Source organism: Lemur catta, chromosome 19 (genome assembly GCF_020740605.2).
Source record: "Lemur catta isolate mLemCat1 chromosome 19, mLemCat1.pri, whole genome shotgun sequence".
NCBI lineage: Eukaryota > Metazoa > Chordata > Mammalia > Primates > Lemuridae > Lemur > Lemur catta.
Window position 1 is genome coordinate 32,733,501 of NC_059146.1, and position 12,794 is coordinate 32,746,294.

At 49.2% G+C, this 12,794-nt stretch overlaps 1 protein-coding gene across 7 annotated transcripts in view; it reads right to left on the reverse strand.

Annotated features, from left to right (window-relative positions):
* Positions 1-4,643: 4,643 nt before the first annotated feature.
* Positions 4,644-12,794, reverse strand: part of GARRE1 (granule associated Rac and RHOG effector 1) — a 66,340-nt gene continuing 58,189 nt past the window's right edge. For all 7 annotated transcript variants that reach the window (XM_045532412.1, XM_045532411.1, XM_045532413.1 and 4 more), the window contains 4 exons: positions 11,451-11,616; positions 10,508-10,645; positions 7,754-7,832; positions 4,644-7,279 (listed from right to left, as the gene is read on the reverse strand). In XM_045532412.1, coding sequence (XP_045388368.1) covers positions 6,971-7,279; positions 7,754-7,832; positions 10,508-10,645; positions 11,451-11,616 — 692 coding nt within the window. In that variant the 3' untranslated portion in view covers positions 4,644-6,970. The remainder of the gene's footprint in view (positions 7,280-7,753; positions 7,833-10,507; positions 10,646-11,450; positions 11,617-12,794) is intronic.

Below are 12,794 nucleotides of genomic sequence, written 5' to 3' on the forward strand. Positions count from 1 at the left end.
CCAGACAGGCCAGCCAACAACGGAGTGTGTCCTGTCCCACTGCAGTCCCAGGCCTAGGTCTTCCTCCTACCCACCTCCCAACTCTATGCAGTCGCTGCCACCTCTGGCCTCCACAAATGGCTTTTCTCTCCCTGTCCAGAATGATTTGGGGTCCTAAAGATGAAAAAGGGAAATAGGAAGGGGCTGGAAACTGAAGAAATGAGTAGTCACAGTACTTTCCAGAGAACAGCCCTGTCCACATGGCCCTTCTCTAAGAACTGGCAACTCTTAAGATTTAATCGAGCTTCCACAGAAGGGCGTGGTGGCCTGTCCCTGTAGTCCCAGCTACTCGGGAGGCTGATCCAGGAATATTGCTTAAGCCCAGGAGTTCAAGGCTTCAGTGAGCTGTGATATTGCCACTGCACTCCAGCCTGGGCAACAGAGCAAGACCCTGTCTCTAAAACCAAAACAATATGACTGAGCTTCCACACCCAGCACAACCCTAACAATGCAGAGCAGTATCTGTTGTACTGGAGTTCTGAGAAAGATTCCAACCAGAGTTTCCCATCCAAGCCATTTACTTATCTGCACGGAACAGCACTCCCACCCAAAATTCTGTGTTTCAGAACAGAACCTCACCCATCAGGAAAGCCAGTCTCAGTAGTCACTGACTCCATTGTTCTAGTAGGTTCTTTTTGGTGACTGTGGTGGATAACTGTTGTCTTTGTCCTCAACCATTACCTCCTGCCCCGTGTTTCTTCCACGGCCTGACTGCATTGGTGATGAGCACATGACCTAAGCCAGCCAAACAGGGTCCTTTCCTTGGACCCTGCAGCCAGCAGGAGAAAGTCTCTGCTTTTTGTGGCATTAAGCGAATGAGCAAACCCGATGAGGTTCAGTCCCTGTGGTCTCAGGGAAGACAATGGAGAGAATGACTCCTACAGAGATAACAAGAGTGAACCTCACAGTGTCCAAATTCCTGGGGCCAAGCTACCGCTGCCTGCAGCTGGAATGGAAATCAGTGCTTCCTCCTGGTGTTTATGTTTGGTTGAGTTGTCACTTACAACTCCAAGTCTTTCCAAAGATCTTATGGGTGTTCACCTGCCCACTGCCACACTGCCTTCTGCAAAGTTCTCTCCCAGCCACGTAAAACCCACAGGAATAGCTCTGAGTATTGGAGAAGAGGCAAGAGGTGAAGCTTTTTCAATTCTATTATAAGCAAAGAGATGTGCTTTTTTTTCCCTTTGAGACAGAGTCTCTCTCTGTTGCCTGGGCTAGAGTGCAATGGCATCATCATAGCTCAAAGCAACCTCAAACTCCTGGGCTCAAGCCATCCTCCTGCCTCAGCCTCCCAAGTAGCTGGGACTACAGGCGCCCACCCACCATGCCCCGCTAATTTTTCTATTTTTAGGACGGGGTCTCGCTCTTGCTCAGGCTGGTCTCGAACTCCTGAGCTCAAGCGATCCTCCCGCCTCGGCCTCCCAGAGTGCTAGGATTACAGTCGTGAGCCACCACGCCTGGCCACGCCGACAGACTTTCTAGAACTGTTCCAGGGAGGCGCGCCCAGCGGGCACGCTGAGTCAGGGCGACCCGGCGAAGGTGAGAAGACGGCGCGTCCGGGGCTCGGTGCAGCTCCGAGCTCGGGCGCCCTCCGGAGGGCTCGTGCACACGTCCGCACCCGCGGGAAAGGCAGGATCGAGCGCAGACACTCCTGGGGGAAGGGTGCGCAAGCATCTGCGTGTGGGCCGGCACGTCCAGGGTGGGCGGTGGCTCGCGCGTGCGCATGTCCCCGTGCAGGATCTGGAGCTGGGTTGCGGGGAGGGAAACATGCAAACGCCTGTGTCCGCACGTCTCGGATGGAGGTGGTGCGCGCATGTGCGCATGCTCTGCATGGGGGCGGACTGCGCACGCGCACGCCAGGGGCGGGGTGCAGGGGGGGGCCACTTCCCGCATCCCAGGAGGCTAGGAGCTTGTCCGTCGGAGCTTCTTCCCCAGATTTTCCCTGTGAACCCATGGCTAGGTCTTTTAAAAATTGTCTCCCACCGTACATAGGCGTGGCTTCCATGAGAATAGGAAGCCATGTTTTTATTAAAGGTCTACATAGTCCTGTCCATAGCGCCTACTGTTAATCCCGGTACAAACTCTGGTGATTATGTATTTTCTTTTAGTCCAATGTGAGAGCCTTTTTTGTCTAGTTATGTTTTGTTTTTTAAGAGGGTGTCGCTTTGTCACCTAGGCTAGAGGGCAATGGCACAATCAGAGATCACCGTAGCCTCTTAACTCCTGGGCTCAGGGGATCCTGCTGCCTCAGCCTCCGGAGTTGCTGGGTCTGCCAGTAGCTAGGACTACGGCTCATGCGACTACACCTGGCCAATTTTCTTTTGTAGAGGCAGGTCTATCTCGCTAAATTGCGAAGGCCAACTCCAACTCCTGGCCTTAGGCATCCTGGTCCTCCCTATTTGGCCTCCCAAAATGTTGGGGTTACAGATGTGAGCCACCATGCCCAGCCTTTAGTTCTATTTTTGCTCTGCATTAGAATTTGCAAATTCTGGCCCCAAAGCACCTCCTTTTATTTGTCTCAATTTGCTTTGTGGTGGTCCCAAGCGCTGCCCTGCACCTTGGGACATGTGACCACAATCAAGACTCGCTCCTTGCTCTCAGGGGACCTTGGTTCTAGTGAGGGACAAATGTAAACACACAAGATTCCAGGGGAGTGCTACGTGTGAAACAAAGCCAAGTTGGAGCATGAGCTCTGGCCCTAGAACAGCCTTGGGTTGCAGGGCACAGGGAAGGCCACATGGAAGCGGGGGGTGGGGGGGGTGTCTGTGTACGGGAAACCCTGAGGCTGTAGCGGGAAAGGCAGGAGCCAGGTGAGGTTGATGGACGTGGAGATGTAAGACTACAGTGGAATTTGTGCATGGAAATATAGGACTTGAATGAGGAGAGTGAAGTTCAGAAAGAAGAACTAAGAGCATCTTACAGGATAGCAGCCTGAGCAACTGGGTGGATAGATGGTGGTATTCTTACCAAAGGGGTTGTCTCCTTTAAAAGACTGAGTTTCAAGGGCAGAGACTGCATCTTCTTTGCAGTCCTGGCTCTTAGCAAGGGCCTGGCCTCTAGGTGACATTAGTAAATGTTGAAATAAGGTGACACACCTGAAACAATCCTTCTCCCGCACCTAGGCCTACATACCCAACTCAACATCCCAACACAACCCACATCCAGTCCCCTCACAGATACGCAGAGGCCTGGGCCCAGCCAGCCTACCCCTGTGCAATTTTAAGGCTCGGTGCATGTGTTCCTTCCAGGAGCCCGCCCTGGAGGTTCCTCAGACTTGCAGGTACATATCGCTGGGAGGGAGCCAGTCATGCTGTCCACATATGTGGCTATTTAGCAGTTGAGGAGCTGACTACTGGGAAAGGCTTATTTCCTTTGTCTCCAAATCAGGAGGAGGGTCACAGCAGTGGCCACACAATGCACAGAAGGCCACCAGCTCACAGCTGCATGGTTGGCATGCAGCATTTCAGCTACACCCCCTACCCCCATGCTGGCAGCCCCACTCTCAAGGAGCCACCAGGTGGGAAAGGAGGGTCTCAAGCCTCCCAACTGCCTGTGCATCCTCTTCCATTTCTCAGATGGGGCCTAGGCCTCCAGGGACCCTCTAGGAGCTCAGGTCTAACATCTGTTCTGCTTCCATCCCCACCCATCCGGTCTCACAGCCAGGGAGACAGGGCTCCACTTCTGTCTGCTGCTTCACTGCTGTGAATCAAAGCCAGTGACTAGCACTGGGTGCTTATGTGAAATAGGAACACACTTGAATGAGATACGTACTTTTTTTCCTGCTAGCATTTTAATATCAACTTCCAGTGTATTCCTTAGCACACTCATGCAACATGTTACTAAGCAACCTTGTCCTGAGGTGCATTTGGAAGGTTCTGGAACTTGGTCCCCATGCTCAACCTCAAGGAATCTCAGCAGAAATAAGCTGGAAGTGGTACTTATACTCACAGGCTATATATTAATGCTCACATTACTGCATTTTCCTAAGTTCATGAAAAAAAGTTTCAATGAAGTGCTTTCTTTCTGTCAATGAGAATGAGTTGAAATTCCTCTGTAACACACCCTCCATTTCTGGTTCTCACGATATGGTCCTCCTTCTGCCTAGCAGGATGGCACCACCCAGTGAGACAGGTCCTTCTTATGCCTGTGAGGCAGGGTCTCTCTGCCACAGATGGGTCCCTGGTGTGGGGAGAGGGTGAAACAAGTTCTCATTCCTGGGTCTGCTTCTTGGACAGGCTGGCTGGGCAGGTCACAGCACCCACGTTTGGTAGGATGTGGGTGTTGGCAGACCCCAACCCAAAGAGACAGCTTGCATCCTTCCAGGAGACAGTCTCCTTTACCACTGTATTGGCTCCACTTGTGCAGAGGCTTAAACCATCTATGTCCTTAGGGAAGCCAAGACAGGAGTTGTGGCTGGTGGTTCTGCTTCCTGCCCATCCATTCCAGCTCACCTTAATATCCCAAGTGACCTTCCCCCTTGCTAAGTCTCAGAATCAGGGAACAAGCTGACCTACAAATCAACCCATGTGCAGCTTTTCAAAGTAATGAGTCAGGCAGGGCTTCTGACATGGTGTCTGCTATTCACTTTAAACAAAGATACAAAGTATTATTAAATGTATATTTTTAATAAAGCCAATAGTTACTTTACTTATAGGAGCTTTAAAAGATACAAAATGTAGAGTTCCAGTTTGGAAGCATTGTAACTATTCACACCATGTCCTGCTGATGCCCGAGCAAGGCAGCCACGCCCGGCCATGCAAAGGACACACACATTCACACACGCACACACATGCGCTTTGGCGAGACCCCTCTGCCGAGCGCAGCACCTGGAATTACCAGTGTTCAGAGCAAGGTGGTGCTGGGAACACAGCACCTACATAGAGACCACATAAACAGCTTCACACAGTCTCACCGCCCATGGAGATGCAATTAAAAAAATGTCTTCCTTGATAGAGAAGAACAAACTGGAAAGTGACAATTAGCGATGTCAACTGCGCTGGGGCATCAAGGACTGACCTCTGTCCAAGGTGAGGTCTCTGGGGAGGCACTATTAAAACAAGAGTACTTCAGTATAATAGAACTCGAAATACAGGGTACTGTGGACACATTACTGAAGGAAATAGAAAACTATCTTACAGGTAAAACAGCCACAAACAACTTTAACAGAGATTAGTGTGCACACTGTGACAGCTAACACAGACAAGAGCCACACGGGGTTGGTGCAAAGCACGTGCCTGAAAAAGTCTATATACAAAATAGTTCTCTGTAAACATGGTGAGGTGAATGCTCGGAACCCACGGTGAAAGATCATAAATACAGGCAGCAATGGCATCCCCACACAGCACAAAAGACAACACCCAAGGCCTGGAAACAGCCCGACAACACAGTACTAAAACTTCAGGTGGCTGGGCTCAGACACCCTCAGGGTCCTCTATAATTAGTGTGTGTGTATGTGTGTGTGTGTGTGTGTGTGTACATACATATATATATTCTTTTTGGTATTTTTAAATATAAATTTACTTATATCTGTAGAAAAATGAGAACATAAATGTGTTATTACAATCTTTGCTGGAAAAGCTTATATGGAGCTAGAAAGAATAAACCATTTATTAGTAGTTAACATATATTAAAATGGTTTAATGATTTAAGAAAATATAAAAAAAAATATTAATACTGTCAAACTTTCATACCAGAAAATATTATGGATTTTTCTCAATTAGACTTTTTCAAAGATGAAATATGAAAAATTTAAATAAGTTTTATATAAAGAACTTTCTGTAACCTCAATTAATATACAGTGGGATATGTCTATTCTATAGAGATAGATTTATTATTAATTCTCAATTTAAGCACCATTCAATTCTTCTGGATCCATTCTGGCCGGAAAATACTCCTAAATCCACAGGATGTCATCTATTTAATGGCACATGTTAACTGAAAATGAGGTGGATTTTTTTTTTTTTTTTAAGAAAAGACTTTAAATTAATTTCTATCTACATCTTAATTGGTTTGCCTTCTGAGCCAGCTCACAATGTTCCTGCAGTTTCAAGTGCAGGTGTCTCTGTGCAGCCCCTGACCACACCCCCTGCTCTGAGGACCGCGTCGGGGCCTCTGGCCACATGGGGAAGGCCCCGCGGGCAGCAGGTGCAGCTTCATCCTGCACACAGACAGCAGCTGGCCGGCTCATCTCCACAAGCCTTCGGCAATACGCCTCCGACATCAGTTTTACCACCCTGCTGTGGTGAATCTGGTAGACACTGCACTCCCCGGGTGCGCTGGGTGGCAAGGAGCTGCCACCCACAGAAACCCAGGTGACTGCTTCTGCTCACAAATATTCTAAACTCTGCCCGTTTTATATAAGCTTAAATAAAGATAGTGTTGAACAAACCTCCAGCCAGTATATCTGTTACCTTAAAATACTCGATGCATGTTAGGCAGGAGATGTTTTAACTAAAAACCTACATGAAAAAATAGCTATAAAATACAGTGATTGGTGTGGTCATCACTCAAGGTGTGAAGGGAGGAGGAGGAGAGGGTTTTAGAAAAATGGTCAGTTTTGCTCTAAGCCTTCAGGCCTGAGGCCTTCCCAACACAGAGCAGGACTAAAAACCCACGAGCTGTGCTGCTCCAAGTGTGGCCGGTGGCTGCCTGCAGCAGAGCCCCCTGAGGTGCTTACTAGGCATGCAGATTCCCCAGCATCCTGAGGGTTAGAAACCTCTGCCTACAGCTGGGCTCTCCAGGGCTCTGATGCCTCCAAAATTTGAAAAGCCAGGCTTCGAAGGCTTGGAGCTGCCAACCACCCTTGTCCCCAAGGAACTCTCCCTGGGACAGGGGTACACTGGTCCTCTGGGGGGCTGGTGTCAGTTAGTTGGCCCTAGGGCAGGGACACTCACCCCAGCAGCTCCGGGCATGCAAGCAGGCCGGCCCTGGATCAGTACTGGGGCAGGTAAGCCGGCCTGCGCTCGGCCTTCCCAGGGAAAGCCTTGAAGCCCTTGGGTACTGCCTTGTGTGCTGGTGGGGGTGGGGGCTGTGGGGGGGGCTGCACGTAGGTGAAGGAGGCGGCACTGCAGTCACTGGTTGCGGCCCACACTGGAGACTGCAGCATTTGCATGGTGTCGTTCCACTGGCTGCCGGGGCTGGCGACTGCATAAAGTTGTGCGCTTGGGCTGGGCAGCGTGCTGGGCAGCGGGGAAGGGTGTTGCCAGGGTGCTTTGGGTGGCCATGTTTTGGTTTTGTTATCCTGAGAAACAGAAAAGAATCCTTAGTGGCATTTCTGGTAATTTATTTTTTCCCACTTCCCCAGACCTCTGGCCCTTAGTCCCACCTAGACGACAAGGTGAGAGCACACCCCCTCCCCACAGCCCTGTCCAATAGGACTTCTTCCAACGACAGCAATGTGCTATGCCTGCACTGTCCCATACAGTAGCCACTCGCTATATGCAGCTTCTGCAACTGAGGAACTAAAGTTTTATTTATATTTAATTTAAATTTATTTAGCCATACATGGCAAATGGCTATCATATTGGACAGCACAGCCCTAGCGCTTCCTCTACATGTGGTTCTGAGTCAGGTGAACTGGCTAATCATTTAGAAAAAATCATGAGAGAAAAAGTTATTCACCACAAAGAGGACCCCTCATTACTTCGAGGCCCCCTTAAAACTGAAGCTGTGGAAAGTGGCCCACGGTCTGTACCCACAAGCCAGCCTACAATACCTGGTTCACGTCCTCTATCGTAGTAAGGAGAGGCGGCGAGGGCAGTGTACTGGTCTCCTGCTCTCCGCTGCTGTGTTTCCTGCAAGAACCAAGAGCTCAGAGCAGTGATCACCCAGCTTCCAGCCCAGCCTACCTGCAGGGGACACCCCAGCTGCTTGGCTCTGGTGTCTCTGGGCTCTGGTTCTAAGTGAGGAGGCCTTGGGTCCAGAGGGATAAGGGGATAAGTTGGCATTGAATGATGCACTCCCAAAAAGCCAGCACAGGCAGATCTGGCAGGGGAGGGTGGTAGGCATGAAGAGAGGCTTGAAGTTGCTCTAAGTCCACCACCTTTAGCCTTCCGTTAATTTAGTCAACAGATACTGACTGTTCACCATGTACTAGAAAATATGTGACTTAAAAACTAAAGCCCATGCCAGGTGCAGTGGCTCACACCTGTAATCCTAGCACTGTGGGAGGCTGAGGCAGGAGGATCGCTTGAGGTCAGGAGTTCGAGACCAGCCTGAACAAAAGCAAGATCCCATCTCTACTAAAAACAGAAAAAATTAGCCGGGCATCTAAAAATAGGAAAAATTAGCCATGTGTGGTGGCATGTGTCTGTAGTCCCAGCTACTGGGGAGGCTGAGGAAAGAGGATCGCTTGAGCCCAGGAGTTTGAGGTTCCTGTGAGCTAGACTGATGCCACAGTACTCTAGCCCAAATGACAGAGTAAGACTCTGTCAAAAGAAAGAAAGAAAAAGAAGGGAAGGAAAGAAAGGGAGGGAAAGAAAGGGAAGGAAAGAAACATGAAAAAGTTTGTTACAATATTGAATAAAAAGGGCAGGGTGTAGCAGGATCAGAGCCAGTATTCCTGCATGCAGATGGCAGTCTCTGCAGAAGTGGTGCTAGAGGTGACTTCTCAGATGTCCAATCAACCACATGTCTGAAACAGAAGTCTTAAACTCTACCCCGGCTCAAACTGGCTCCCCCTGCAGTCCCCCCATCTCGGTTCCCAGCATCCCTCCACCCAGCAGCTCAGGCTGAAAATGTGCGTGTCATCCTCTCGCACCTTCCCCACCACCACTTCCCTGCCAGTCGCGCCCTCACTTTGCTCAGCTCTCTGTTCACCGGGGGCCTCCCTGGCTACCCTTCTGAAAATAGAAAAGCCACCTGTTCCCTGCATTTTCCACCTCACATCCTGCTGTATTTTCTGTTATAGTGCCCAACCCAACCTATTTTTTTTTTTATCTGTCTTCTCTCCCTAGAATACGAATTCCAAGAAGAAGGGGATTTTGTTTTGTTTGCACCTGTACCACCAGCACCTGGTCCATGACAGGTGCCACTGAATGAAACAATGAATAAATTTAACTTCTCTGAGCCTCAGTTTCCTCTCCTATTAATTGGGGATAAAGTAGGACTTACAAGGTGGTTGTTATGGGTTGAACAGTATACCCCCAAAATTCATATGTTGAAGTCCTAACCCCCCTGAACCCAGAATGTGACTGTATTTAAAGACTGGGTCTTTAAAGAGGTAATTAAGTTAAAATGAGGTCCTTAGGCGAGGCCCTGATCCAGTATGATTTATGAGAACACCAGGATGCAGAGACGCTGAGGGAAGGCCATGTTCAGACACAGGGCGAAGCGGCCATGACAAGCCAAGGAGGACAGACCTCATAAGAAACCAACCCTGCCAACATCTTGATCTCAGACTTTCAGCTTCCATAACTGTGAGACAATAAATACCTGCTGTTCAAGCCACCCAGTCCATGGTAATTTGTTATGGCAGATCTAGCTAGTAAATATAGGTTGTAATAATTAAGTGGAAAAAATGTATGTAAAGTGCCTAGGCCAGGGCCTGGCCTACAGAAAGCAGCCTAACTTGGCTAGTGACCAATCAGGGTCATCACCTCCTTTACTACTCTGTGTACCCCAACTTAGGTACCCTTCCCTCTGTATGCACCTGCTCCCCACTGCTCATCTGGTGAAGACTGACCTTGTCACACGCAGCTGTGTACTGGGCTTCCCTTCCCACTCCATAGCAGGACTCCTGGTGCCTGGGGAGCCTGGCACGCTCTCCATTCCTGCCTGTGTCCCTTACTCTGCCACCTCTGGACTTGGCTTCCTCACATCCACAGCAGTCTGTCTACTTCTAATCAAACTCTTCTCTTAGTTCAGAGCCCATTTTAATTTTTGTGACTACTATTGAAACCTTCTTAGATCTGAATATGCTATAGTACTCCTTTTTTCAACTTTGAAATACCATTCAGAGGTCATTTTATCCAGTACCACCTATGACAAAAAAACTGAGGGTCAGAGAGGGCCAGACCCTCCGTCTGCGGTTCCAGAGCCTATTGGTGAGTCCAAATTAGAACTTGCTTGTCCTGGCCCTCTGCTCCTCCCAAAGAAAGGGCTGCCTCCTGCAAGGCACAGACCAGCACCGGCAGACCCTATCTCCTGAATCCTTCCTCCCCAACATACTGGGCTACCATGTGACTGTTCTGCCAGCAAAAAGTCAACCCAATGTTGAGTCACCTGGGCTGCAAGCCTGTGTGGTGGCCCCACAGTGGCCTGAGAAGATGAGGCCAGCTCTTCCTTGTGGAAACACTTCTTGAAAGTGCTCTTTAGAGTCCTTCAGCTAGCTAGTGCAGGAAGAGTCCCTCTACCTCTAGGGCACCAGGCAGACTGGGAACGACTGGGTTCCGGACTTTCCCAGAGGAGTAACCTATAGGTCACATTCACACTCCTCTCTCCTCTCCTTGGTTTAGAAATCTCTTCTTACCTTCTCTGCTTGACAGCAGCGACGAGATCAGGCCCTGAAAACATGGAGAACAAGCTGTCTCCATTGGCCGAAGATGTCTCATCACTCGAGCTGGCGGAGTCTCCCTGAGCACCTGACCAGCCGCCGTGCAGGCCATCCCTGAAAGCCAAAGAAAGAAGCTGGTCCAGGACCTCCTGCAGCCAGCCTGGACGCCGGCTGGACAGACCCGAGGCCAGCCCCGACCCTCCACCCCAGCCCTAAAAGAGCAGTCCTTACCTTGTACTCATCTCATAACCAAATAGTGCTGTCTCTCCCTTCTAAAAACTTAAGGTTTTCTTCCTTGCCCTTATTTCAAAATCAATACATATTCATCACTTCCCTTTATTCCTCTAAGAAGCCTGTAGTTTGTACATAAAATTTACTTTAGAGAAAACAAAAAATTGAGATGGTCTTTAGTTATCCAGCTGTATTAACCAGGCAGCAATATAAGATGTGAAAAAATCCCCAGTTTTGTTTATGATAAAAAACCACAATTCTTTCAGATTCATGGAATCTGAACCATGAACCTTGGCTTTCTGTAGGCTACTCCGATAGCATCCCATAAACCACATGGGTTTCACAGCCACACTCATTTCAGTATAGACTGTGTCAAACATGCAATTCCTTCACAAATACCTTTAATCAAATAATATCCTTGTCTAGCGCTGAAGAATCTGTCTTGAAAATTATGAATTTATACCAATAGTGTGCTCACAGGGACACGTCACGCCACCTGGCATCTTACAGTCAGTCACAGAACTCTGATGCCCTGCATATAGAATCACGTGTCACTCTCTCTCGTGGGGGCTTGAAACTGAACTGCCTAACAAGAATGCACAAACGCCAAGGAGCCTCTCTGCTCACAGGCCCCATGGGGGACACTCAAGTCCCACTCTCAGCTTCTCTGCTGTACCCCAGCACTCACCCTTCTGTAAAGAACTCCGGGAAAGGCCAGGTCCGGTGGGCATCGTCCATGGGCGGCCAGTTGCCCCGGGGGTTGCCTGGACGGCGACCGTGTTGGGTCTGCCGCTTCTGCTGCATTGCCTGGCTCACTCCTGCCACGTAGCGTGCGAACTCTGGGTCTGAACCCACTGCATTGAGACAAAGGAACAAACAGGGTTTGGGGCCAAACTGGCCTCTTGGTTCCTTCCCTACCCTCTGAGAATGTGCTGGTCACACATACAGTGGAAGTGGGGAGGAGCGGCCAGGCCTGTGGCCCACAGAGGAGGGTGCAGGCTTTGCCCAGCACCCTGCTACAGTGAGATGGGGCTTTCAGCACACAGGTCTGACGCCGGGCTGTCAGGAAGGGTTATGCCCAGGACAGAGGCAGGCTGAGCATGAACGAAAGAGAGAAAAATGATTTGATTTATCCATGACCAGATTTTGAAGACAAATATTAGTCACTTTAAAATTATCCAATGTCTTATTGCTATGTACCCAGAGTTATTAGGTAACAACTTAGAAAATCAGATGATGACTTTGGCTACCTGACTACTGAAAGCTATCAAAGCATCAGTGCCAGCTAGATAGACGATATATACTGTTCCTGATTGAGCCAAGATGCTTTTTGTGTTTTGAGACAGAGTCTCGCTCTGTCACCCTGGTTAGAGTGCAATGGCATAATCATAGCTCACTGCAACCTCAAACTCCTGGGCTCAAGCAATCCTCCCGCCTCAGCCTCCTAGAGTTTTAGGAGTACAGGCGTGAGCCTTGAGCCAAGCTTTGATCTAGCATTTTCCTGGATATTGGACAGGAGACTTGCTCATTCTGTCTGAAGATAATAAGAGCAGCAAAGAATGAGATGAGATTTCAGAATGCTTTAAGAGGTGGCTGGAAACATACCAGACAGAACTGAGTAAGGATGTGCAGGGCACTACAAGTGGGAGAACAAGAGCACAGAGGGCATTTAGAGAAAGGGTCAAACAAAAAGATATGACAGGAAAGCATCTATGGATCACCAATCAAATAGGACTCAGCAGTGCATACTTTTTAGCTTCAAATTAGGAAAGATACTAGGGCACAATCCCATTATCAGCTTGTTCTTAGGGCACTATCACAGGACCATGGCTGTGCCATTTGTGCACTGCACAAAGATGCCCATACTAGGGGAGAGAACAGGGGATGAAATCAAGGCCTTGATACCAGAGTTAGTCAAGCCACGCCCCCAGTTTGCCTGTTCAGAGGGGGCACTAGAGGGCGCCTTCTCTAATTCACCTGTCTAGAGGAGCACCCCTCCTTAATTTGCACCAAGGATTGTGCAAACCTTGTG